Source organism: Aspergillus pseudotamarii (assembly GCF_009193445.1).
Source record: "Aspergillus pseudotamarii strain CBS 117625 unplaced genomic scaffold BDV38scaffold_93, whole genome shotgun sequence".
Lineage (NCBI taxonomy): Eukaryota > Fungi > Ascomycota > Eurotiomycetes > Eurotiales > Aspergillaceae > Aspergillus > Aspergillus pseudotamarii.
Window position 1 is genome coordinate 1 of NW_022475107.1, and position 26,045 is coordinate 26,045.

Genomic DNA, 26,045 nt, shown 5'->3' on the forward strand with positions numbered 1-26,045 from the left:
TTTTTTTTTTTTTTTCTTGTTTCCCTTCTCAGTATCCTTCATTTCTACCACTTTTACATCTTCCTCTTTGCCATATGCTGGGGGAGAAATCACCCTGCAGATTCGTCAAGTGTCTCGTGTGTCCATGCAGGCTCATTGTTTACCCCGTCCTACCTTACATCAAGGAAAGGTACCCAAACTTTGAGACCAGAGATCAACGACCAATCACGGGTCTTGCACCAGCCGCGTTTGTGGCGCCTGATCGACTTCCAGCCCAGGCGACCTCGGGAGCGCTATCCCCGTTAGGGGTTAGCGCCCTATCCCAGGGCGACTTGGTCTGAAAGGGTCTAGCGCTGGCCGAGCTTTCGGAGTCCTAGAGTCACGGGTTCTGCCCCAGTCGTGGAACTCTTTTGTTGCGCTTTCTCCATCAGCATCAGATCATCTCTCCCCTTTCTCGCGCGTCTCTTTTCCTTTCTTCGTCCTCCTTTTCCCGTCACGTCTTATCTTGTATTTTATTTCCGTTGTTCTTTATATCTTGCTCTGAATGCGACATGAACCCTCCCCCGTCGCATGACCAAAGCCGTCGGAGGTCTTTGGGCAGCAGTGGCAGTCCCGTGTTTCCTGGTGAGTGCCAGGCGTTCGCCTGAAGGCGCCCTTACTCCCACGCGCCGTGAGAGCCCCATGGGTTTAAATATGCACGATCGCACATATTACTTACCCTTCAACTTACTGCTATTGGCGTTTTCTGTTTTGGTTCTCTCGTTTTCACTGACAGTGACGCTGGCCAACTTGTTCGCTAACCTCGGAATTATGCGTAGGACCCCAAGAACAGCCCTCCGCGCCTCCCTTAGGCAATCGCCGGATGCCTCCTCCGTCTCCACCACAACATTACCCCTCACGGGGCCAATCGGGAAATGCTTCGTCTCTTTCCACAGCTTTTTCGTCCCGTGAGCCTCCCAGCAACCAGGCTCTTCATCGTCCTGGTAGCAGCATGTCGATATCGGCAATGCTTGGCTCGGACGCTGACCGTCCAGCCCGGGATGTAGGCTCATCATCTATCTTCTCGCGTATTCCAGTGTCATCCGCTCCGTTCAGCAGCGCTCCTCCGCCGTCAGCGCCCAGTGCAATGTCGCCGCCTACCGCCCCAGCAAGACCCTCTCCTCTTGAATACTCGTCCTTTCGACGATCCCACACGCCCGAAAAGTCGTTTTCGAAAGCCCACCCGGGGAGGCCATACCGCTCTAGCTCGGGCGGTATGTCTCAGCCGTCCGTAGCGGAACAGACCAAATTCGGAGGCCTGTCGCGCGTCCCTCCCTCATCGCAGTATCCGGACAAGCCCAGTTCCGCCCATCATTCGCCCCAAGTGTCGTCCGCCGAACCTCCATACAACGAGACACGTCGATTCAGCTTTAGCGCACCCGCTCCTCGACCAAACAGCCAGCCCCAGCACCTCGAGGCGCCTCAGCGACCGGCTGGGTATAGCCCACTTGCACGATCGGCGGCCGCACCGGGCGGTGGAGAAGGCTTTGGAGGAGCGCACCAGCGGCAAGCGTCATATATGAGCCAGGAGTCTCAGCAAAGCCGATTTGGCGGGATATACGTGGATCGTCACTTAGAAGAACAAGCGCACCGAGAACGAGAGAGAGCTATTGCACACGAGCAAGAGTCCAAGGCGCCACACCCTCAATCACGGTATGGTCCATACGGGGAACGGGACCCGGCAGCCGCCCGGCAGCAAAGTGCAGCGACGTGGGAGCTTGGTCGCTCGCAGCCACCGTCACCTGAAGCGAAGCGTTTCCCCGCCCCTGAGCCAGGCTCCGGATTTGGGTTCGGCGCGATTCAAAGCTATACTAAATCTCTGGGCTCCCAACTAGGAGGCTCACGACAACCTCCCCTGTCGATCCAGCCCCGCCAGGGTCAACCTACACCTCCTCCGCCTCATGAGCAGCAGCCATACCTAAGCAAGCTTCAAACCGAACAGCGTCTATTTAGCTCGACCCCATCAGCCGGCCCGTCATCTTTGGCTCATTCCGCCTCGTCAGATGACCAACGGCGGAAGGGAAGCGACGAGTTGCTCCAGCACAGAACCCTTCTTGGGGTCGGTCTCGACGCGAAACGAGGTGGGCGTGCGTCACCTTTACCCCAAGCGGTACAAGGCGCCCAAGCCCAGATCCTTGGGCCAGTCGGCGAGGCCGGTATCAAGAGCGAACTTGGTCGGGTCTTCTCCGGTATTGGCAGCGGCGTGGGCGGAGTGACCGCCACCACAGGCAGTGGCCCTTCCACCCCAATGGTTGCCAGTCCTTTCAAACGCGACAGCGTCACTGCCAAGTCAGCCAACAGTGAAACAACTACGGATGAGACTAAGATCGGTCGACCCACGTCGGCGAACGGCAAAAGACCAAAGCGATCCCGGGACGAAGATGGGCGAGCGGAGACTGAGGCTGGTACAGATGCGCGGCTTGCTGCCTCGACGCGTGGCAGTCGTAGGGGTCGTCACGTTCACCATCACCATCATCAGTGAGTTGCTAGTCCATTTGTTTATCTCTGTTCTTGCACACAAATGTATCTCAATTAGCCTATGCTAACAACACCAAGCAGTCACCACCATCATCGCCATAAGCCCGAAGAAGAAACAAGCGCGCTGGGCGCCCATCGTGGCGTCTCTTCACTAAATTATTTCCACCGGACTTCAACGCAGGCCGATGCAGTGGCGACGGCTATGGGTCATCATCATCATCACCATCACCATCACCACCATCATACGCCTCGTCCTGCTGCGGCCAACCCACCGGCAGTGACGCCGATGCGTGAACCCAAAACCGTGGTCAATATTGAACCCGTTCTGTCGAGTGTGGCTCATCTCCCGCGACATCATCTCGGGTCAACCTTATACGCTCCTCGTCTGGGGGTCCCTACAGAGAAGGCCACCTTGGAGAGTGCCAAGTTTGGCTACACGACCACCCCGCTTCCCCTCCCTCGCTTTGAGGGCAAGGAAAACTGCACATTTACCATCCGAGTCCCTCGTTTCCGCATTGACTCTAGCCATCGCGAAGAGATTTGCGCTCGGCGTGCGCTCTGGGGGACCGGCATCTACACCGACGACTCAGATCCTGTTGCGGCGGCCATTCATTCGGGATTCATACGCGGAGCGTGGGGTGAGGATGTCGATGCTGACATGCTTGATTTGGAAATCAAAGATGCCTATCAACATGCGCCTAAGACGGCCCAAGATGCCGGGCTGCCGGACGGCGATCGACCTCTCGTTCCACCAGTTCCCCCGTTGGACAAGGACCTACATATCATACTTGTCATCCTGCCCCGGTTGGAACGGTATGATTCGAGCGTGCTGTTTGGCCTCAAGTCACGTCCCTGGGACGGAACGCATGACGGTATGAGCTTTAAAGTGCTACGGACTGAGTGGGTCGACGAAGGCGTTGGTCGAGGCGAGGAGCGTAGTGGAGAAGCACGACGAAAACGGCTCCGCAACATGATGCAGACCGGTCGGATCTGCACAGGTCCTGGCGTGTTAAAATTGGAGCACCTCCGTAATGGGATTCAAATCACACGACAGAAGACGAAAGCCATGGAGAGTCAAGAACCTCAGCCGGCTGCACCGGTCCAGACGGTTTCATGATATTGTAATGAGTGTTCATGTTTTGTGCATCTTTTTTTCTCTACCGATTAATTTTCTAAGTCTGGGTGGGCGTTTCTTGTCGTTTATGTTGTGCGTTCATGGCTTTTAGATGTACATGTTGTTCTAGCGAGGCGTGGAGCAAACTGATCATTCCACCGAGTTACCTGTCTGCGTGTCTTGTTTCTCTGGGTTATATGAATTGAATACAATCTAATGTGGCTAAGCTACTATTACGGGTGGATCAATTGCAATATACTGCTTAGTTGGAGGAATGGACATGTAGGTACCCAATAAGTATCTACACGTATTAAACTTCCCGAGTCCCTTTCCGTCGCCTGCGCCAATCAGACGTCATTCTCGACCAAGGTTCATCTGACCGTTGGCAGATGACAAGATCGGATCAGCGGGACGGATGAAGGGAGATTCTATGTAGGTAACCTCATGAATTATTCATGGGGATGTGTCCTCAGGAGGGGAACATGATGATGGGTTTCTCGGCAGGTCACCCCACATGTTAATGGGAATATTTTATATATATACGTACGCCGTCCAGAGTATATGTATCACGGGATACGATTCCAGATGAAGTGGACACTGGAGAGCCACTTCCATGCGAGGTGGAATGTTTCTTGGCGTCCTTCGTCAAATCAGGGGCCTATACTCGTTCGATTAGGGCACCGGAGGATATACTCAATATCTCGAAGTTAGACCGGTGTGCCGTGCCGTGAGTCGGACTAGGATCATGTGCCGAGGCCCAAGGAAAGTCTGGGGGAATTACGTCGACACGCTTTCAATACGCCGTGCTCCGTGCTCCGCGCTCCGGTTTCCGTATTACCCCTCAAATTACGGAGAACTCCGTAGACCTCGCCTGCCCCTCCCCACTAAAATGGCCTAGTGGTACCGTATCATACCGCCCCCAAGGTCGGCCGAAACACTTCTCCTTCCAACCGAGGTTGTTCTCTTGCTCCTGTTCACCTGTTTCCTTCTCTTTCTCTACTTTAAACTATTTTGCCCAGTTTCGGTCGCTTTCAACGTTCTCAATTCTCTAATCTACTCACCTTTCTACCTCACACCCTTCCCCTACTAGACACTCGTCACAGTCCAGAGGGATGTTTACGGCTTCTGCTCGAAGCCGTCTCTCCACACTTTCACGGCCCCGTCTCTCCCCTACCAACTCTCTTCTTGCTAGATCTGCTGTGGTATGACTCGCGCAATTGATTATTCTTGCACCCCTGAAACGGATTCGAACGGCATATTAACCGGCATATGTAGGCACCCACCATGGCTCCTCGGCGTAAGGCTTCGTCTCTCCCGGAGGGTGAGTTTAATCACATGCACCACGTTCATATTATTGAAAATTTCCATAATGTGAGAGCCTCAATGCGTTCGGTTCTAACATCGTTCAGGATATGTAGAGGACCTCTCCAAGGGCAAGATGCTCAGATTCGAAGATTCCCTTCCCCGCTTGCCGGTTCCCACTCTTGAAGAAACCGCCCGCCGCTACCTGAAATCGGTCCATGCGGTGGTTTCCGAAGCCGAATATGAGAACACCAAAAAGGCCGTAGAGGCCTTCGTTCGCCCTGGTGGAGAGGGTCAGACTCTGCAGGAAAGACTTCTAGCCCGTGCTGCGGACCCTAAGACCAAGAACTGGATTACTGAATGGTGGAATCACGCCGCATACCTGGGCTATCGCGACCCGGTAGTCCCTTACGTTTCCTACTTCTACTCATACAAGGACGACCGCGCTCGCCGGAACCCCGCCAAGCGTGCCGCGTCCGTCGCTACAGCGGCGCTTGAGTTCAAGCGCCAGGTGGATGATGGCTCCCTGGAGCCGGAATACATGCGCGCGGCGCCTATTGCGATGAGCTCGTTCGAGTACATGTTCAACTGCTGCCGCATTCCCGCCGACGGTGCAGATTATCCTCAGAAGTTCCCCGCTAAGGAGAACGAGCACATTGTGGTTGTGCGCAAGAACCAGTTCTTCAAGGTGCCTTTGGTTGTGAGCGGTAAGCCGTTGAACGTATCGGAGCTGGAGAAGCAGTTCGAGCGTATCTACCAGATTGCTCAGAAGTCGCCCGCTGTCGGCACGTTGACCGCGGCGAACCGTGACCTCTGGGCTGATGCCCGGAAGAAGCTGCTTGTGGCACACCCGGCCAACGAGCAGGCTCTGCGGGACATCGAGTCCAGTGGCTTCCTGATCTGTCTTGACGATGCCACCCCCGTCACGCTGGAGGAGCGGGCTCACCAGTACTGGCACGGCGATGGCGCCAACCGCTGGTTCGACAAGCCTTTGCAGTTCATCATCAATGACAACGGCACTGCCGGTTTCATGGGTGAGCACAGCATGATGGATGGCAGCCCCACCAGCCGTCTCAACGATCACCTGAACAATCTCATCTTCAACAACAAGATCGACCTTTCGGAGCAGCCCGTCCGCTCCGACCTCCCCGATCCCCGCCCCATCAACTTCCACTTGAACAACGAGGTGCTGGAGGCTATTGACGCCGCCACCAAGGAGCACCGCCAGCAGATTAGCGCGCACGAGCTGAAGGTGCAGGCCTACCAGGGCTACGGTAAGGGTCTCATCAAGAAGTTCAAGTGCAGCCCGGATGCATATGTGCAGATGGTCATCCAGCTGGCCTACTTCAAGATGTACGGCAAGAACCGCCCAACCTACGAATCTGCCTCGACTCGTAAGTTCCAGGAGGGCCGTACGGAGACCATCCGTAGCGTTTCCGACGACAGTGTGGCCTTCTGCAAGGCCCAGAGCGACCCCTCGGTGCCCCGGGAGGAGGTTGTGCGTCTCTTCCGTACCGCCCTGGCCGCCCACTCGAAGTACACCGCGGAGGCCAGTGACGGCCGCGGTGTCGACCGCCACCTGTTTGGCTTGAAAAAGCTGCTCAAGGAGGGTGAGAAGCTGCCGGCATTGTATGAGGACCCGGCATACGGCTACAGCGGCTCCTGGTACCTCTCGACCAGCCAGCTGAGCTCGGAATTCTTCAACGGATACGGATGGAGTCAAGTGATTGACGATGGATTCGGTATTGCGTACATGATCAACGAGAACAGGTGAGTCTTTTCCAACAGCCCCCCCCCATTTAAACACTCTGTGCTAATCTAATTGGAACAGCCTTAACTTCAACATCGTCTGCAAGCGCATCGGCGCTGAGCGCATGAGCTACTATCTGAATGAGGCCGCCTCAGACCTGCGGGATCTGTTGATGCCCGACCTGGCCGCCCAGACCGAGAAGGCCAAGCTTTAAGCCGCATGTAGAATATAATAGATATGTAAATGACAGAGCCATAGATTGGTTTCCTTTTCTCTTTCATGACTTCGTTCCATTGTGCGTTAATGTGGTGATGGTACCATATGGAGTAGAGTTGCACACACATCTCAACTGAATACCTTCATAGTATCACCAAACATATACCTATAACTTCCGTACGCATAACTAGTTGAGATATAATGAAGAGAGCACTGCGGAGTTGTGTATTGTGGTGGACTTCAGAATATCAAGGCCAAATGTGGGGGTGTAGGACCATGCAGTCAGGGCCGGGTCACGGGAAGTGGGCGCGCCCCCCCGCAGGTTAAATGGAAATACCCTGACACGCTCTGTGTTATTTACTCTCATTAATTATATCGCTTGGCTTCATATAATCTACATGGAAATTTGTTGCCCGCTGGAACATGAAACAAATTAGCCGCCAGGCTCATACCCCATTTCATAAACCCAGTTCACCACCAGATGAACCATGTTCACTCTGTGCAAGTTTGATAGGGTCTGCGGATGTGTTGGCTCGAGACTTTGGCCGTCACAGATGGGCTCAGCAATGGTTCGATAGAAAAGAGACACATCTCAAGAATATGGCCTGGTCCCCGGAAGCACGTTCAAGTCTTTTTCATTCGGAGTGTCCCACCTGTCCACGTACATGTGCGGGGTCACTCTGCATGGTGTGCAGGCATCTGAGGTTGATGCATATTGTACGGTGCTATCTTGGGGCATACTTGTCGGAGGATACATCCCATCCTCGTTGCTTGCAATTCCAGCTTGGTACTGTTGGTGAGCTGCGAAGACGGTCGCTGTATTGCGAGATGTGCCATATGTTGGTGCAGCCGGTGTACTTGGACCGTAAGATTGAACCGGATTTCACAGTAGACTTGTTTGTATTTCTGGATATTAGATTCTTGGGTCCTAAATATCGAGTCGTGATCGATTTGGTCATCGATAGAGGTAAGCGTGTACAGACCAACAACTGTCTGAAGTAGTCAACAGCTTGGCCGTCGAGGCGATGCGTGTTCTTGACCCACTGACAAAAGTTATCCTTAGGGGTCATTGGCTCTGGTTATTCTAAGGACTCTTACTGCCATACCTGGACTGGTGTAGTTGGGGGTCTTGGTGATAAGGAGCTAGAATTAACAACACAGCCATCAGACACCAAAAGTATTAGTTGGAGTAACGTGGTACGATGGCTCCAGGAATGTGACTCTGAACATGAAACATACTGCGAGCGAGGCCACCTGCAGCATCAACCGTCTGAATTCCGGCTCATAGATACTCAAAGGGGATGCGTTGTCAAAGCCCCTTCGGCATGCAACTACGCTACTCTGAGTTATGTATGGGGAAAATCTTCAGAAGCAGATCTAGAAGCGACGACACAGAACATCAAAGACCTTGAAGGAGAGGGCTCTCTACTGGGTGCACATGTACCAGCCACAATCCGCGATGCCATAACTGCTTGCGGAGGACTTGGTATTCGTTACCTCTGGGTCGATAGAGTCTGTATTTTGCAAGACGATGACCCAGGGAAATCTGCCCTGATCAATGCCATGGGCGATATATATCGCCATTCATATGTGACTCTTGTTACACTTGGAGATGACATCCATGAAGGCCTTCCGGGAGTGTCACGGAGCAGAGAATTCGTCTCAAAGGGCCGCAAGATAAACGGAATGCATTTCATCAAATTAGATGACAGCTACCATGTCGTCATGCAACAATCTAAATGGGCAAGCCGGGGGTGGACGTTTCAGGAGGCTCTTCTTTCGCGGAGACTACTTATATTTTCAAGCCAAGGCGTTTTCTTAGAGTGTAATAGGAGAGTGGAGACAGATCGGAGAAAAGAATTGTCTGATGGTGAAGACCTTGTTCTTGGTGAATTCTTGCCGCCGCATGATGATTACCGTGAACAGATCGAGGCCTACACAAAAAGAGAACTTACGTTCCAATCAGATATCTTACGCGCTTTTTCGGGTATCCTGCAAACAATATTTGGCTCCGAGTATTACTTTGGCTTACCCTTCAGCGGCTTCTACGTGGCATTGCTTTGGAGGACTAAGAGTGGCCAATACCTTCCCAGAGACGAATGGCAACAGGATACCTTCCCGTCATGGTCATGGGCAGCAATACAAGGCGAGATGGAGTTGCTGTATCCTAAGTTTGGAGCTATATCCAGGTGGAGAGATCATTTTGCTGGGCCATTGGCTCTGTGGGCGGTCCCAGATGCCGATACTGGGAAGCCCAGGATCATTCGATACCAGTCCGGAGGTAGTGGCCCATCTGCTCTAACAAGGTCTAGTACTCTACTGTCTGCAGTGATGGCATACAAAGCTGGATGCTACCCAGGCACTATCCACCCCGAATTAGAAACCGACAGGACATGGAAGCAATATGAGGAATTGCTTCACAAAATCTGGTCATCGTATCATGACTTTTTCAACGACGCGCTTGGCTTGCTCTATCTCGATAGTGTGCAGCACGATATTCTAATTAACCATATCTCCGAAAGATTTGGGCGCATAGGAAAAGCTGGCAAGGCTTATATTTACACACAGTCTCTACGCGTCCGAGTGGTGCCGTCACATGAATCGCGTGGTGGATACTCTCCTGGTGGAGCTGTGGAGCTGCAGACTGAGTTGGGTGCTTCTATAGGCTGGTTACTCCCAAGGACAATAGCTCATAAGAAACTCTTTGATCTTCAGAACCCGTGCCCTGATATTTTCTTCAATGCTTTGGCTCTTTCGCTTGGGGCCATTCGTCTTACGGGCTTTGATGATCATAATATCAACAAAGTCTGCTGCTTTGACTGTAAAGGGGTGCCCATGAAGTTCCAATCTCACCCCTTTGGCTCGGTGGTCGATCTGATGATTGTTGAAACCAGAGATGGCGTCAGTAGGCGCATCGCACTCGGGCGAGCATTTCTAAGGATCTGGGTCAATGCTTCCCCGAAGTTTCAGAGTTTTATTCTTGTATGAATAACTTCGTCATCGCTGAGGTATTCAGTGACTTGAGGGGACAGCTTCAGGCAAAGGCAGTCTACTACCCTTTGGTCATTAGCATACAGTATAAGCTGATGCTATGTACTTAGAATAAATCCCCAGCATGGACGAGGAAGCTAAAACAAAGCTGTCTATTCTATCTAAGAAACATACTTGACTATATACATATAATATATGACGCTGATCTACCAGTTTTGTTGCTGCCCTCTATATTCTCGGCAGAGAATATGTTTAGTTCTCCGTCTTCGGTGGCCACTTAACTCTCCTCTCTGCCCGAACATACAGATTATTCGGCCGAATCAACTGGAACATAGGGTCGTATTCAATGTGGCCATCCCCTTCGCGAGTGAACTTGTACCGATAAATCAGCTTAGGAAGGAAGACCTTAATCTCCTGCAGGGCAAAGTTGAACCCAATACACATGCGCGACCCCATGGCGAAAGGTATGTACGCGGCCTTGTGTCTATTCTTCACTTCCTCGGTATCCCATCTGTCGGGATTAAACTTTTGAGGGTTGTCCCAGAGGTCAGGGTTGTTGTGAATGTGGTGCAGCGCGGGAATAATAATCGAGTCCTTGGGTATCTTATACCCTCCCGGCAAAATGAGGTCAACCTTTGCTGTTCGACCCGGCTGGAAACTTGGGTTGTGGCGGCGCTGTGTCTCCTTAATAAACTTGTCGAGGAAGGTAAGACGATCCGTAATGTCGGCGGTCATTTGCGTATTCTCGTCGATGCCATGGTCAATCAATTCCTGTAGAAGCCTTTCTTGCATACCAGGATACGTGACGAGACCGTAGATCAGCCATGAAAGGAGGGAGCTGGTGGTTGTGAAACCGGCTGCAGTTGCGACAGTAAGAGCCCAGACGAGACTTGACTTTGGTAGCTTTTCACCTTTGTTATCGGTGGCACGCACCGCATAATCTGTGCATGGTAAGTGGGATGAACAACCACATGGCGCCCACGGGGAAAAATGGATGTCTACTTACCGACCATGTTTGAAGCTTGCAATGCTGCATCCTGAAGAGGAAGGTCGACAACACCTCCTCGTTCAGCCGACTGAATAGATTCCTCTACCATCTCCTCAATCCGTGCTTTGATCTGCTTGAGTTTCTGTGGATCACCGAAAGGCAACTTGGCATACCAGTCACCCTTCGACGTGACCTTCTTGTTCAGCGAGAGCAACTCAGCGATCAGATTAACCATCTCATGCAGATTAGCATCGGGAGAAGCAAAATGCTGAAAGTCAAGACCAAGCGTAAGCTTCCCAACAGCCTGCGACCCCAGCTTCAACATATACTGGTAAACATTCCACGCTTCGCCCTGCTCATCAAACGCATCGAACACCTTAAAGGCATCCTCGACTGTCTCCTGCATGGTAGGCGCATAGTGACGGACGGCCTTCGGACCAAGCGCCGGAGGCAAGAACTTATGCGCGACCTTCCATTCTGGCGTCTCGGTGTCGCCTAGGAAAATACCGGCAGCGGGCTGCTTCAGTGCGTAGAGAGGGTGTGCCTCGTTGATCTTTTTCGTGAAGAAGTCGGACTCGGTGAATACAATGGATGACAGGACCGGATCGTTGGTTTGGTATGTCGTACGCCCGAGACTAGTGGTCTTGATGAGTGGGCCGTATTGCTCGAAGAGACGTTGGTGGTTTCCTAGGTGGTCTGGATATACTTCGAAGAAGTTGCCGACTACGGGCAGACCCTTGGGACCTGGGGCTTCGCGGACCTCTTTCCCGTCAATTGTAATTGCTACCGGGCTGTTGGTTGAAGTGATGTCGTGTATCTCGTTTAGTGTATTGTCGTTGGCTTGGAACCCAATGCCTGTTTGATGTGAGCAAGTCAATGTAGGAATGAAGAGAGTGGTATAGCGACTAACCACTAGGCTCGACAATAGCGAAGTGAGCGGCGATCAGATGCTGGAGTCCCTCGATATCGAGAGAAGACTCGATCTCAATCTCCCTCGTAGAGGAGCTTGGCTCCCCAAGGAGATAGAACTGTTGTATAGGCATTGGAAACAAAGTGAGAGTGACTATAACTAGAACTAACTGGACTGTTGTGCAAAATCAAGAATATTCAAAAGCGCGATCATACTATCTATATATAAACATAATCAATTCTGCTATGACTGGCTAACGGAGTATGACACCTTCTAGAATCACTCGGGAAGCCCTAGGTCTACTGACTCGGCATGCCGACCCACATGATTCAAGCGGGTGGTGGGTCTGACATCGACTTTCCTCGGTTAGTGGGGCTAATCTGGCTCATTGTGTTTTCCGATTGGATATATTTGTCTGCAGTCCAGTTGCTCGGCAGTGTTACCTCGGAATCCTAACGGTTTCAAAGATAATGTGCGATGACGTTTGCAAGGGATTTTCTCGGAAATTAAAGAAGGGTTTTCAATGCGTCAAGATACTTTACCTATGAGGCTAGGCTAACGAACTGGAGTCGGAAAGACCCCTTTCAACGCTTTAGGAGTTCCAAGTCCCGACTTCCACGGGTTCCCGATAAGTAGCTGAGCCATTTCTAACCAGTGTACTGACGTTTTCGAAAAGGGGGATGTCTTTCAGCTTGCACACTTATTTTACTAGGCACTATGTCTTTTCCATCAAGATAGCTTTTCTATGATGCAAAGTCGAGATAACAAGAACGCTTTCGAATCGTTGACCATAGTCTTCTGAATTCAGTTCGGGAAAACTATCCTGAGGTGGTCAAGAATACAAAAAGATACAGTAGTATTAGAATGAAAGGCAAAAATTGCCAGGTGTTAGTCTATGAGCAGCTGTGCTGTGAGAGTTAAGTTATCCCTTTACTGGTAAAAGAGCGTTAGTATCATAGTAGGAATAAGCTTCTATCCTGCACACCGGCAGCAGCATGTTCAGAATATCATCAGTGCTACTCATATTAATGATGATACTAGACTGGTCAAGTACTCAATCAAATATTCTGACAAGTAATCGTGAAGATCAATATCTGCACGCTGGATTGGAATGGGGTTTCGAAGGGTTGTATATTTATGCTCAGGGTGCCCAACTGAATCGTGTGTCCACTTGTATTCAAGCGTGTTGTATGTTGACGTTCGCTTCGCTTTCACGCCTCTATCAAAAGACTACGAAAATAGAGTAAGTCGATGTGTAGTAGTAGTATACGGAGGAGCTCTAATCTCATCTCGGTCGGAGGCCGGGGAATGTTGCGGGTTCATATAAGAGAAATTAACGGATAGGTCTATTCAAGTATATATATATAAGTATAAATCTTGTAGCCATTACAAATGGCTATATTGCAATGCGCGCTGTACATAATTGTCACAGAATACTAAAGCATGATAAGATAGTTTGATCAGCTACAGCTAAGACGCCTGGAAACCTAGACAGAAGTCTCAACCTTGTCTATGCTAGGTTGTCATACATAGAGGCAAACATGAAGCAGGGGCAACAGGGACTACTAGTTACATATGAGAATTGCAGCAATGCGTACCTTACATATAAAAGTTTCCATTATAAGATATTCTTTATAGCAGCTTTCTAAAGTCCGGTACTCGACCATGATCATAAGGTGACTCCTTCAGCTGCCTAGAAAACGTGATAACTGAGCATATAGAATGTATTTGAAAACATCAAATATTATAACACACAACTATCTTGCTCTTTTAACATCATTCTATAACTCTAACTGATAATATACAATGTCTATCTGAGTCTATACAGCAAGAACGCAAAAGAAGGAGGAAGAAAGAGAAACCAAGAAACCTAACAACACACAACAACAAAATACAAGAATTAGAAACAAAATATCTGATCCGTCATCTTCCCAACAGCCCCTGGCGCCTGAAATCCAGCAGCAGTCAATGCTTTCTTCGAAGCATTCACCATACCCGGTGGACCACAAAGCATAATTTTTGTATCCGGAGCCGGTCCAGGCAACTTCGCAGCCATAACCTCCGGCGTAACATAACCTTTGCCATATGCCCAGTTCTTCGGAGGATGATCAAGCATATACCAGAGCTTAAAGTTCTTTGGATATTTCCGAGCAAACGCTTCCAGTTCACTGCGCAGCAGGATATCTTCCTCGGATCGATTGGCGTAGATCAAGCTCACTTCCGTGGTATCGGTATCGTCTTCACAGATCGCCCGAATAAGTTGATACATGGGCGTGATTCCGGTTCCACCGGCAATCATTCCGATCTTTTTGCAAAGACCGCTGTGGTACTTCATTGCGCCTTTAGGACCACGGAATTGCACCTTGTCGCCCACTTTCAGGTTTGCAAGGTACTGGCCCGTGAGGATACCGTCCGGGTAGCATTTGATAACTAGTTCCAGACGACCCAGATCCAGGTTATTCGATGTTGGTGTGTATGATCTGGAAACAGCCGCGCCGTTAACGTTGGCTTTGATAGCAACATGCTGGCCGATAGGAAGACCAATGACGTCCCGTGGACCCGGAAGTTCGAAGACGAAACGATACACGTTCGGTGCTAACTGGTCTTTCCGGATGAGAGGCAGGTTCTTGTAATCCTTTGGCTCGAGGAAGCCCTTGGCAAGGTGCGGGTTCTGTTTCTTCAAGTTGCGGGATTTTATGCGCGAGGGATATCGCGTAAAACCGGATTCAACCTGTGTGAACTTGGAGAGCTTCGACCCGAGTGCACCGCCGATTGCTGCGCAAAGGATGGTGGCGGCGACAAAGCCACCCGAGAACCCTCCATGTAGCACACCCCCAGATGGCACATGGATCTCAGGTAATTTGTTAAGCGACAACTTTGGAAGTTTAGATAACAGTTCACGCAGAGCTGGATTGCTGCGCGAGGATATGTAGAGCAAGAGCGCGCTTCCCAGAGACCCTGAGGTAAGGGCAACCGTTTTAATGGCGGATGTAGATTTGTTGGTGCCTTTGGTCTCGGCCTTAGAAGAGGTTTGCTGAACCAGACGAACTGTCTTGGGCCTCTTGAATTCTTGAGCGTCTTTCAGGGTGCCAAGCAGGTATGTCCCCAAAATCTCATCTGCGTCCTCTGAGTGGCCGACATCTTCGTATGCAGCTGTCGCATCGGTTCCAGCGACATCAACTAGGATATCTGCTCCTCCGGGGTGGTCGCGAACGTATTTTGTTATGTCATAGACTTGTGCGTGTTAGGTGTATGCTTTCTACGAAGTGTGGGTTGAGCGACTATCCCTTACCTTTTCCGTGAATGGCTACCCAAAGGTCATCTTTGGTTTTGTGGGCTGCCACGTCTTGCAGAGTAAACTCTTGCATATTTGATATAGGCGCAATGCCAGCTAAATGGTGATTGGGAAACAAAATAAAGATGAAGAATATACCTTGGAGGCAATTTCAGGTGTAGTTTTACCCAGAGCGTATGCAATGTAGATAGTTATAGTGAATCTGGACCATGAACAAAACCTTTATACTAAGTCTCGCCTTAACAAAAATAGCATTTCCATTTCAATGCTTATCTACTGTCCTACTTTGATTGGAAGGGATGCGTACACCCAGCAAAAGCCATTATGCCTCATTCCGCAGCGAGCCCTACGTGGGTCTTTCCGAGGTAACGCAACCTCGGCAACCCGACTCCACTCAACGGCACGGCATACGAAGATAGGATATTCGGCATTCCGAATCAATGCCGAAACAAGCCTTGCTTAGTGGGACTTGTCTTAAACCGCTAAAACGATCTACGCTGCATTAGTAGTGGCTCTATTCCGCGGCTCTTGGGACATTTTAGGAGGGCTTACTTAGCAATGATGGCAGTGGTACAGCGACATTTTCCGTGGCCCGAAGATGAGATTCCACGGGAGGAATAAGGTAAATGCCGCGTCACTTGATGATTTGGAGCTTTTTTCTCGGGCCGGAGTCCGATACTGTTGCTCACTATGTGTAAGTTCTGTGCCATGAAAGGGTCTCCTTGGTTATGGGAAGTTGGTAGGATCGGCCCCGGGATGCCGAATCTTGTACAAATACAGGGTTGTTCGCCTGCATTGGTTGTGGCTCACTCACTTTTGTACTAGTTCATCTATCTCTAACTGAATCGATTATTTTTGTTCTACAACAGACTCATCTATATTCTTTCTATCATACATCACAATGTAGTTAATCTGGCAACCCCCCCAGAACTACCGCAACCGCCCGGTTGTCGTTCTCGGTGCAGGCGTTCTTGGGCGTCGGATCGGTATGTAAATGAAGTAACATGCTAGTCGTTCAAAATTCTAACACTGTATCCTCCAAAATAGGATGCATCTGGGCCTCAGCCGGTTACGAAGTCCGCCTCCGCGACCCAAGCGAACAACAACGCGCCGACGGCCTGGAATACATCCGAGAGAACGTCGCTTCATACGCGCAGAAAACAGGCCAAACCCCCGGAAAATACTCCGCACACCAAGACATGAAAGATGCCGTCTCAAACGCTTGGCTCGTCATCGAAGCAGTTCCCGAGAAACTCGAGCTGAAGATCGCCACCTTCGCCGAACTGGAAGCCCTCGCACCAGAGGATTGTATTCTCGCGTCGAATTCGTCCTCGTACAAATCGTCGGAGATGATCGAGAAAGTGTCGGACACAGCTAAGGCCCGCATTCTTAATATGCATTATTATATGCCCCCTGGTTGCATGATTGTTGAGCTTATGACGAACGGATATACGGATGAGGGTGTCTTCCCGTTTATGTGTGAGAGGTCGAAGGAGGCTGCTACGTTGCCTTATGTAGCGAGGAAACAGTCAACGGGGTTTATCTTCAATAGGCTGTGGGCTGCTGTTAAGCGGGAGGTTTTGACGATCTTGGCTGAGGGGGTTTCTGTCCCTGAGGAGATTGACTCCATGTGGACTGAGATGTTTATTAAGCCACAAAACTTGCCGTGCAAGACTATGGATCGTGAGTTGCACCCGGTTTTCTAAGTTTTGGAGAGTTACTAATGCAAGTCCTTGCAGAGGTTGGCTTGGATACTGTTGCCTTTATTGAAGGTCATTATGTTCAGGAGCGCGGACTCTCGCCAGAGAAGACCGTTGACTTCCTGAAACAGAACTATTTGGATAACGGCAAGCTGGGTAATAAGTCCCCTAAGGGCGGTCTTTACCCTCCCGCCGAAGACAAGAAAGCTACCGTCAACGACAAGTCGACGGCGCCGGAATTATTGGTTTTGGACATTGGACTCTCCGCCGCCAACCCTACCACCACATCGGGAGAGGTGCTGAAACTGTCATCAGATGGAAAGATCCAGCAAGTCCTTGCACCAAATCAATCTCTGCCTGATGGCATTGCTGTGGACACTACAACTGGCCGGATGTTCTGGACTTGCATGGGCGTACCCGGAAAGGATGACGGTGCAGTATATTCCGCCAACCTGGACGGCAGTGGTATCCAGACGGTGGTCTCTCAAGGCAGAATCAACACACCGAAACAATTAACAATCGATGCCGAGGCGCAGAAGGTCTACTTCTGTGACCGTGAAGGATGCCGTGTTTGGCGCTGTGGCTATGATGGCTCTGATCTCGAGGCCGTGATCGACAGAAGTACCTCGAAAGATGCGAAAGCCAATGCAGTTTCCGACTGGTGCGTTGGTATTACTGTCGCCCCCGGCCTGGGCAAGTTTTACTGGACACAGAAGGGGCCTTCGAAGGGTGGCAAGGGTCGCATCTTCTGTGCTAATATCACCACCCCTGAGGGACAATCGGGAGCCTCAAGGGACGATATTCAGCTTGTGCTGGGTGACCTTCCGGAGCCGATTGACCTCGAGCTAGATGAACAATCAAACACGCTCTACTGGACGGACCGCGGTGAGGTCCCGCTTGGCAATGCGCTGTTCAAGGCACAGCTGGATAAGTCTGGTCTTCCGGTACCGATCAAATCAGATAAGCAGTACGAAATGTTGACAAAGCACTTGAAGGAAGCGATTGGCCTGAAGCTGGACCTTGGTAACGGTCACATCTATCTTACCGACCTCGGCGGCAACATTTATCGCTGCAACTTGGATGGAAGCCATAAGGAGAAGATCCATTCCGACGACTACCGGGCTTTTACGGGAATTGCCCTTCTGTGACAATTTAGAGTTCGTCCTTGTCTGTATATAGAGCTTAGAGATTTGTCTTGTCAATAGATTTGCGCTTATCTTATTTGAATAATCATTATTGAGATTAGAATGACCATTATAGAGTGTATGATAGACGACAACTTCGTCTTGCAACGTGATTCTAACTACATCCAATTGAATGTCTCCCAGATATTAGAGGTAGACGCTTCATTCATGAGTGCTTCAATGACATCGTCGCTGATCACCATGGACGCGGCCGGATCATCTAGAGGGGCATCTTGCGGGATAGGGTAATCAGGGGCCGATGTCTCTGGCTTGGACGGTTGAGCCATATAATCAGGGAAGAGCTGGCGTATAGCTCCGAGAAAGATGCCTCGAAATATGGAGGCAGATGGGTAGGTGTGCTGCATCTGCTCCAAGATCATCATACACAGTTCCAGCTTGTTGAGGCCCAACCGCCGAATAAAACCATCAGACGACTTGCAGTTGAGAAGGTGCACTTGCATAGCTGGTACGAGCAATGGAGGTCTATGGCAATCAGAGGGGATTTTATTAGCAGAAGGAAGAGAGGCGAGGAACGTACGTCATCGGGCCCCCGAATTCTAGCAGCTTTTCACGAGCTAGGTTATCAACAATAGAATTTGTTTGTAGGGCAGCGGTGTCCATTTTGTTTCGTATTTGACTTTGCCACGCCTGTTGTTGAGCCGCCGGTAGCCCTTCTGGTGCCTTAGTGATAAAAGGGCGGTAGAATGTAATGAGTAAAGCTCTATCATGATTAGCACCTCACTCGAATGTGTAGATAAGAATAATACGAACTGGTAGTGTAACTGCAGATGATACGCATAAAAGGTTGCTAGACGACTTTGGTCTGTGGTGGGATTGCCCGGAAATTGAAATAGCAGGATTTCTGCCTCGGTTGCTTCCACCTGCTGAAGTGATGGGTGAGGCCCGAAAGGTCGGTAGCTTAGGCTGAGGACGTCACCTAGGAGCTTACTCAAATGAATCATCGTTACCCAACAGTCTGCCAATCGTGGCAAATCAGTCGGTATGTAAGCACTGGTCACTGCTTCAGGTAGTCCGGTCATGTCGCTTAGCATGTCGACAGAAGATGGCATTGCTGTGTCGCAGTCACGCAGGTCGATTCTGAGGGGTCTCCCCATTGTAAGACTTAGCCAACGATCTCGAAAGAAACAACTCCACCAAAGACGACGCCACAGACGCTGCTGCCTTTCGGGTATTGAGGAGTTCGACCAGGCTGAAGATGGACAGCGATGCAAACCCATGATCTGGCAGAGACTGATTGCTGTACCAGTCCAATACCATGGTTTCATATGCAGGTCTACTTCCGAGTGATAGAATCCCAAGAGAAGAGCTGATTGCAATAGAACAGTGTTGTCAGTTTCGTCACTGTTATGATGCATACACTGGAGGTTACGCAGCCAGTTAGCCAACCCGATAATGATGTACTCAATGTCGGTTCAAGCCACAGAATACGTACTTTGGCACGAGAATACATATCGTATTTCATTGCCTTTCTCGATGAGTAGCCCTCCTGTTTCCACGTATCGGTAGATATATACTACAATCAATATCAGTAGAAGGAATTGCTGAGAAAGGGGAGGTTGACATACATTTGCTGCAACAAAGAACATGCTCCATAGCAACAGGAGGTTACATTGATTGCTTTCCCCACTAGGATAAGAGCTGAGTACTGATGTCACATCAACGACTGGTAAGATAGGATGCACGTGATGGAAATATGCGCGGAGAAGCTCATCGCACGTATCACTCCGAGGCAGGTTAAAGACGCCCTTATACTGAAGGTATTCGCGGTCCTCAGCAGACAGCGGAGTCGATCTCTTAGGCTGAAGCAAAATATGCCGTTGGACAGGCTGCTGTGGTGGCGAGCATAAGTCAAGTACACTCCCGAAGCCCGGAGACTCGCCTGGCCAAAAGGTCAGTCATATCAACATTAAGGGTATCTTAGGACTTGGGACACAGACCAGTATAAAACGGCGCCTGGCCCGCTCTCCTGTTTCTCCCTAGTGCCGCAGTTGCTATCTCTGCCCCAGTACGCTCCTCATCGAGGCTTCTGTTCTCGTCTGGAGATGTATCGATATTATTGCCACCTCCCACTGACTTTGGACGTTCTATTTGTTGGGTAATCGGTGCAATGGTGAACGCATCTGCTGGAGCAGAAGGCCGGGACGGCATCGACCTGCGAGACTCCTCTGCAATCCGAGGGCTGTTCTCCGGACCATTTTGCCGTATATGAGGTACAACTTGACGGATCCGAGGTCTATTTGCATTCAGCTCTGGGTATTCTAGCCATGTTGTGGCGCTCAGGGCTTACGTTGTTTGCGCTTTTGCCTGCGGGATAATACATTCAGTACCGTCTTGCGTGCAACCAATACACGGTACGCCAGTAACCGTAAAGCTGCAGCGCACTTTACGCTGGCGACAGTGTTGGCATGCGACTGCCGATCGATGGCGACGTGCCGACATGACGGATCGGCTATCTTTGCGATAAAGTAATATGAACTGGGGTTGCCGAGAGTCTGGGGAAGAGCGTCTATTTCGTACGGAGTACCTCGGAATTGTTCTCATGGAACATTCCGGGCTGTGGTATACCCATTTCCGATTGGTGGATGCGAACTCCGTGCCCCACATCCTTATTCAACCACCATGCCCTAAGTTATATAGTACGCATCCAATGCTTTGGAAGATCTTTGCGATACCACTTGGTATGCCATGCTTATCAATTCATTGGATTTTAGATATTTGGCATTCTAGGTATCTTAGAAGATAGTTATCATGTAATCCTTCACATGTATCACTGCGGGCGCGATCTATAGAACTTATACGCTGCCGATCATTTCATGAATCAAGGGCTGTGATTCCAAACATGGACGAGTAGGAAAGGAAACCGACGATCTCGTGGCACTTTCTGCGCTCAGGTCCTTTGGATGTATCACAGCAATGGCCTGGCCTATTACGTCCTTGGTGTTACTTACCCCGTACACGTTGCAGTGGCTTGGTCTCAGCTGGGTAACAGCCTTGTCCAGCCTTAGGAATCTGCTTACCACACTTTTAGCTTGTCTCTCTACTATAGAGTGAGACATTTTGCGACAGAATGTGCCACCAGGTGTGCAATGCTGTCCTGTCTCGATCGCCAGTTGATGTCCAGCATCGCATAGCATGCACTAGCAAGGCTAAAGGTCATAGCGTGGGGAGGACAGCATAGTCAGTCATATATGCTATTCTTCGTAGGACATTGAAGCGCTACTTCATTTTGTACACAGGCTACAAGTGGCAAATCGGTGGTTACTTCTTCAGGCGAGATTGTCGTCGTTGTAGAAATGACATCGCTCCAGCGTTTCACAAGGCAAAGACGGGATTGCCACCCACATTCTTCCAAATTGGATTTTCTTCAATCATCCCAAGATGCTGAATGTCAATTCAAGTCACAGGTAGTGTCACATACGAACTATTGATACTACTTAGGGGTAGGAATAGTTAAGTTGGAATGATTGAAAAAGGCAGTTGTTGACATGAACGGGACATGGTGCGTATAAACCCTAGTTTGGATCGGGTATACATGGCATGTCTATGCCTTTGGTTGGTATGATATCAGTAACCATCCATTTTATATAGATCCATCTCTCAAGTTTAGAGACCACGGGATTCCCTTTGAATGTCTTGTGCACTAGGTCCCTTGTATATACATGACCATTGGATATATTGTACTCATCTTCTATACACAGTAAACTCAAGGATCAAGAAAGCCACATACATCACCAGGAACAGAGCGCCTACAGCACGACTTGCGCGGACAAAGACAGCCAGAAAGAGCATCACGGATGATACCCAGGTAGAAAAGAGTTCGAAGAGCAGGACACGGTCTCTTTTGTCCGCTGAGAGTCCTGCAAGAGCAATAACCCCGGCGCACAGAGTCAGAAGGAAAATATTGCCTCCTGCTGTGCTGGCTACCACAATGCCACTGTGTCCACGAGAGCCGCTGATGATGGCAACCATCTTTTCCGGTAACGTAGTAGCGAATGACACCACTGTGAGGCCGACGACAGTCCCAGAGAGGTGAAAGCAATCTGCAATTACCGATGCACTGCGTGACAACAGATAACCAGAGATGGTGAGCGCTAACAAGCCCATGATGAGTTGGGAGATATGATAGAAAAGTGAGCGTGGAGCGCGCTTCTTCGAGTCAAGGACCTCCTCATTTGTGAGAAGAGGAGATGTGTCCGACTCATCCTGCACTATATTACCTTGCAGCCTAGGTGAGAGATAAGAATGCTCATCGCCGCTAGTATCATTGTCGCTGTCGCTGTCAGAAGCTTCTGGAGGTTCCATCACTCCTTTATGAATTGCATAGCAAGTACATATCATATACATTAGAAAGATCGCCAGTAGTACGCCACCGGTGATTTTGTTCAACATGTTGCAGTAAGCGAGGATGGAGAAAGCGGTTGTGATTGATAGAAGCAACGCCGTATATACCTTGGCACTCTGATCGAAAACTATCGGCCCAGGGTGGAGTAAGAGGCCAAGGGAAAATGCGCCTAAGATATTCGAAATGGTGGAGCCCATCACATTCCCTAGTGCAAGGGGCGATTGCTTTTGCAGGACCGCCGCAATGACTACAGCAAGCTGTAATCAACACAGTATTAGAGTCATAAGAACAAGAGCACATCCCACCGTATGCATAATATATGTACATACCTCCTCATATTCAGCACCCGCAGTCAGTACAGCAATAAGGGTCTGGGAAACTCCCAGACGCTGGCCGATAATAACGGTGTGGTCAATGAACTTATCAGCGCCGTAATCTAGCATGAATACCCCGGCAGCAAATACCGCTGCATTGTAGAGTAATTTATCCCAGTCCATGACGCGTGCAGACTATTTCCGTTGTCTGTCATCGATGTTGAGGGATTACAATGCGGGTTATGAGAGATTTGTCTGGTTGTATTAAATTCCGTAGAAGGAAAGGGTCTGGTTTAATGTGGGAAGGAAAAGGTTCTGACTCAGCATCGCGAGAGTGAAGATCAAGATTGAAGCTTCGGTGAGACACTCTCTCTTTGTTTATGAAGATTAAATATACCCCATGCTTATAGGTTGGTACAGTTGAGTTACAAAAATTCGATTGTATCGACCGATATATGACGGCAAAAGCCAACTATCCACATAGTGGTTGTCACTCGTCACGTCAAAGGGTCCTCGCAGCCGATTTAATCGTAACTACAGTTACCATGCTCCATCCGTTCACCACGCTCAAAGCCAGACCCAATATGCGTGTGTGTAGGCTGCCAATCGAACATCCAAAACCCGACGCAGAGCACAGCTACTGCCTTTACTCTTGGTGCTCGTGCTCTGTGCTAGATGTTTGAGGTCAGGACAACCTACATGGGTTCCTTCGGGGTTGGTATAATATCCTCTTCAGAAGGGCCTTTAGTCGTATTAGTTTGTGGTACTCGACGTGTAGAAGATGGATATCATACATTGTACCGTGAGCACAATCCTCTTGCTTTACGCCCACGACATAAACTCGCATAGGCAGGGCATTTTCGAGCTGATCCTTTCCCCTAACTAATTATATTGCCCTCTGGGAGAGACGGCTTTCAGACCAGTTCCGACCGATTCAGGCAGCAAATTGACCATAACCTCTGTCATTCTAGTTAACCCCACAGTGGCTCTATGCTCGTCAACAGTAAAACCCATATCAGAGAGGTTGTTCGTGCTTGATATTACCCAGTCCTATAGTATGACCTTGGACTCCTTGCCCTGCATCGAATATGTCGTTGCTACTTTGGGTATATCCGTCTTATCCAAAAGGCCATATTGTTTCATCCGAAACAATGAATGACGGATACGGGCAGCCTGAGCTTGGTAAGGGGTCACGATAGTAATATCGCTGGCAGGGTATCCGCTGTGCTTTTTGTTCGCTACGGGTAGGCGAAGAATATGCAGACGATGAGCATCATTGTATCGTGACTTCGACGCATCATCAGAAAATACAGCTTGAGCCTTCAACACTCACAGCGATATTGCCCAGATCTGTATTCTCTCTCTTTTCAAGGCTGTATATGTCTCTGATGGCGGCTAGAAAGCGAGGATTGACCGTATTCGCATTGGTAGATTCGTGGCTTTGCAACATCTGCACATAAGTTCTCCAATTTGGCCACGAAGCGAATACAGGGCAGTAACGGAACTGCTCCGTGAGCCTAATCACCGGATGGTTCATCCTCATGAGGCGTGAGGGGTGCGACAGAGGTATCTGTTCAGCGAACTTATTGTATCTAACTTCGTTCTGCAGTGAGTTCACTGTTGGTTTGAGCTGCTTCTCATCACCGCAACTGATGGCTCCGCAAACTCTATCTCCGGGCCGTAGCTTTGTCAGGGGTATCCACGCGTTGGTTTCGCACTCCTTAGTGTCCTCATCTCGAGTCCATCCCACCCTTCATAGTGAACTAGATAACCAGAAAGCTGTCATTCTCTAGTTTGTCACTATTCCGTTCATGCTTCTTCCCCTTTTTCTTCCCACGAAACTCTTTCACGGTCCTGTCCATCCATTTGTAGTTGAAGACATGCCGAGTCTTTAACAGGATCAGCTTCTGGGGATCCTCTTTCATTTTGGCTACCACCCGATTGGGAACCTGAAATGTATCTTAGCATCTCATGTGTTGGGAAAGGGCAGTTATGAAAAGTGGACAGCAAGAAACGCGCGCGCAATAACCGTGACTAGACGTTGAGGATGGAAGAATGAAATTGGGAGGAGAAGGAGACAGAAAGGGGATGAGAAAGGGGAAAGAAGAAGAGGGAAGAAGAAGGGGGGTGAAGAGAGAGGGGAGGCGCTGGGCAGTGAATTGAGCTACTGAGTAACAGAATCTTGATTTCAGGCAGGGACAAATATAGGTAACAGAGAGCTTTCACAGTAGCTAGTAGTGAATAAGGACGGCAGCCAGTAATCCAATGTAGACTGATCGTCCAATTACAACGGTATTTGGCGATGATCAGGTAGGTGGCTAGAATGCTATACTCAGTGTACTTGTAGAGTAATCAATGGAGGGGCATCACGGCGCCACAACGAAGCCGGTCATTAGTAGTACATACCTGGATAAACTTCGATGCTCGTTGCGGGAGAGAAATGAACCATTCCGCGAGAAAAACACAAGGTTCAGGGGTGATAGACGTGCACTACAGAGATGTGTGTGCTTTCAGCATGGATAGCGCTGGCCATCTGGCTCAATAGGCTGTTGCAAAAGCATATTATCATTATTCTAGCCCTCACAGTCCCATAGCACTTGGGACAATCTCACGTAGGTTAAGCCCACTATGAGTACTTATAGTGGTCGAAATTGGTTAGTCTACAGAACAAACAATGTACTAGGACAATTTCTGAAGTTTCTCTCTCAATAGCTTCCCCAACAATGCACAGTCCTTCTCACCCAGATCAGCCAATTTGATGGCCTTCTCTGCCCATCGCCGGCAATCGTCGCTTTCAGAAAGTAAATAAAGATCCACCGCTCGATTAAATGACATTGTTGCCATCCACTGAATTTCATCGCTTGGGTAGTGCATGGTCGTACCGTAGAGGTCACAAGCTGAGGCCAAAGCCTGATCAAGGGCCGACTCAGCGAGGCGGTATTCTGATGCGTCTAAAGAGAGTTGGAAGAAGGTATGGATGTAGCGGGGAAGAACGCCCCGGGCTGTTGCGCCATCTAGGTACGGAGACGTGGAGGTGCGGAGGACAAGTACTATTCTCTTAGGATGGAATATTCCGTTAGCCCATGTAGTATCATAACTGATAGAGTATCGAGTGTTTTATAACGAATACCTCAACAGACTTAACAGTATATGTTGCCGAAGCTCCGCAACGGAGGACGCAATCTAAAAATATAGAACCGAGTTTCTCGTCAATTATGCTCTTAGACTCATCAATTATGGAAGGCACATGATCCCATTGATTGAAGAATATCGCGCATTCGAGGTCAATTGATAAGGTTTTCCGATAATTTTGGAGCCATTCACTGTGTTCGTCAGTTGTATTCTCAATTTGTGGTCGGCTCCGGATGTAAGTTCGGTAGTGCTGAGCAAATTTTCGGACATTTTCATAGTGTTGTTGCTGC

General features: G+C 49.6%; 11 protein-coding genes across 11 annotated transcripts; 7 read left to right on the forward strand and 4 right to left on the reverse strand.

The window, feature by feature from the left end:
* Positions 1-530: 530 nt before the first annotated feature.
* Positions 531-3,613, forward strand: BDV38DRAFT_288139 (LCCL domain-containing protein; the record flags this gene model as incomplete). Its single annotated transcript, XM_032060997.1, has 3 exons — positions 531-603; positions 798-2,496; positions 2,578-3,613. The coding sequence occupies 3 exons, from the start codon at positions 531-533 to the stop codon at positions 3,611-3,613; spliced, it is 2,808 nt and encodes a 935-aa protein (XP_031908047.1).
* Positions 3,614-4,894: 1,281 nt separating this feature from the next.
* On the forward strand, positions 4,895-6,876 carry BDV38DRAFT_288140 (carnitine O-acetyltransferase CAT2; the record flags this gene model as incomplete). The annotated part of the gene is made up of 3 exons (XM_032060998.1): positions 4,895-4,931; positions 5,020-6,682; positions 6,744-6,876. The coding sequence occupies 3 exons, from the start codon at positions 4,895-4,897 to the stop codon at positions 6,874-6,876; spliced, it is 1,833 nt and encodes a 610-aa protein (XP_031908048.1).
* Positions 6,877-7,706: 830 nt separating this feature from the next.
* Positions 7,707-9,866, forward strand: BDV38DRAFT_275463 (uncharacterized protein; the record flags this gene model as incomplete). The annotated part of the gene is made up of 2 exons (XM_032058034.1): positions 7,707-7,869; positions 8,845-9,866. The coding sequence occupies 2 exons, from the start codon at positions 7,707-7,709 to the stop codon at positions 9,864-9,866; spliced, it is 1,185 nt and encodes a 394-aa protein (XP_031908049.1).
* Positions 9,867-10,026: 160 nt separating this feature from the next.
* Positions 10,027-11,900, reverse strand: BDV38DRAFT_275464 (cytochrome P450; the record flags this gene model as incomplete). The annotated part of the gene is made up of 4 exons (XM_032058035.1): positions 10,027-10,047; positions 10,152-10,810; positions 10,876-11,712; positions 11,768-11,900. The coding sequence occupies 4 exons, from the start codon at positions 11,898-11,900 to the stop codon at positions 10,027-10,029; spliced, it is 1,650 nt and encodes a 549-aa protein (XP_031908050.1).
* An 836-nt stretch (positions 11,901-12,736) lies between these two features.
* On the forward strand, positions 12,737-13,083 carry BDV38DRAFT_262509 (uncharacterized protein). The gene has a single exon (XM_032056103.1). The coding sequence runs from the start codon at positions 12,763-12,765 to the stop codon at positions 13,012-13,014; it is 252 nt and encodes an 83-aa protein (XP_031908051.1). The 5' UTR covers positions 12,737-12,762; the 3' UTR covers positions 13,015-13,083.
* A 584-nt stretch (positions 13,084-13,667) lies between these two features.
* On the reverse strand, positions 13,668-15,385 carry BDV38DRAFT_288143 (uncharacterized protein; the record flags this gene model as incomplete). Its single annotated transcript, XM_032060999.1, has 3 exons — positions 13,668-15,001; positions 15,060-15,200; positions 15,370-15,385. The coding sequence occupies 3 exons, from the start codon at positions 15,383-15,385 to the stop codon at positions 13,668-13,670; spliced, it is 1,491 nt and encodes a 496-aa protein (XP_031908052.1).
* Positions 15,386-15,660: 275 nt separating this feature from the next.
* Positions 15,661-17,910, forward strand: BDV38DRAFT_297368 (putative 3-hydroxyacyl-CoA dehydrogenase; the record flags this gene model as incomplete). Its single annotated transcript, XM_032063112.1, has 4 exons — positions 15,661-15,756; positions 15,970-16,048; positions 16,110-16,745; positions 16,802-17,910. The coding sequence occupies 4 exons, from the start codon at positions 15,661-15,663 to the stop codon at positions 17,908-17,910; spliced, it is 1,920 nt and encodes a 639-aa protein (XP_031908053.1).
* Positions 17,911-18,065: 155 nt separating this feature from the next.
* BDV38DRAFT_288145 (Zn(II)2Cys6 transcription factor) lies at positions 18,066-20,406 on the reverse strand (the record flags this gene model as incomplete). Its single annotated transcript, XM_032061000.1, has 7 exons — positions 18,066-18,429; positions 18,485-18,667; positions 18,718-19,325; positions 19,400-19,480; positions 19,533-19,846; positions 19,905-20,200; positions 20,255-20,406. 7 exons carry the CDS (start codon positions 20,404-20,406, stop codon positions 18,066-18,068), a joined length of 1,998 nt encoding a protein of 665 aa, XP_031908054.1.
* Positions 20,407-20,452: 46 nt separating this feature from the next.
* On the forward strand, positions 20,453-20,770 carry BDV38DRAFT_262515 (uncharacterized protein). Its single transcript, XM_032056104.1, has one exon. It carries the CDS (start codon positions 20,507-20,509, stop codon positions 20,708-20,710), a length of 204 nt encoding a protein of 67 aa, XP_031908055.1. The 5' UTR covers positions 20,453-20,506; the 3' UTR covers positions 20,711-20,770.
* An 878-nt stretch (positions 20,771-21,648) lies between these two features.
* On the reverse strand, positions 21,649-22,942 carry BDV38DRAFT_297369 (sodium:calcium antiporter; the record flags this gene model as incomplete). Its single annotated transcript, XM_032063113.1, has 2 exons — positions 22,639-22,942; positions 21,649-22,566 (listed from the first exon to the last, which is right to left on the reverse strand). Exons 1-2 carry the CDS (start codon positions 22,804-22,806, stop codon positions 21,649-21,651), a joined length of 1,086 nt encoding a protein of 361 aa, XP_031908056.1. The 5' UTR covers positions 22,807-22,942.
* A 2,218-nt stretch (positions 22,943-25,160) lies between these two features.
* On the forward strand, positions 25,161-26,043 carry BDV38DRAFT_262517 (uncharacterized protein). The gene has a single exon (XM_032056105.1). It carries the CDS (start codon positions 25,452-25,454, stop codon positions 25,683-25,685), a length of 234 nt encoding a protein of 77 aa, XP_031908057.1. The 5' UTR covers positions 25,161-25,451; the 3' UTR covers positions 25,686-26,043.
* Positions 26,044-26,045: the final 2 nt, after the last annotated feature.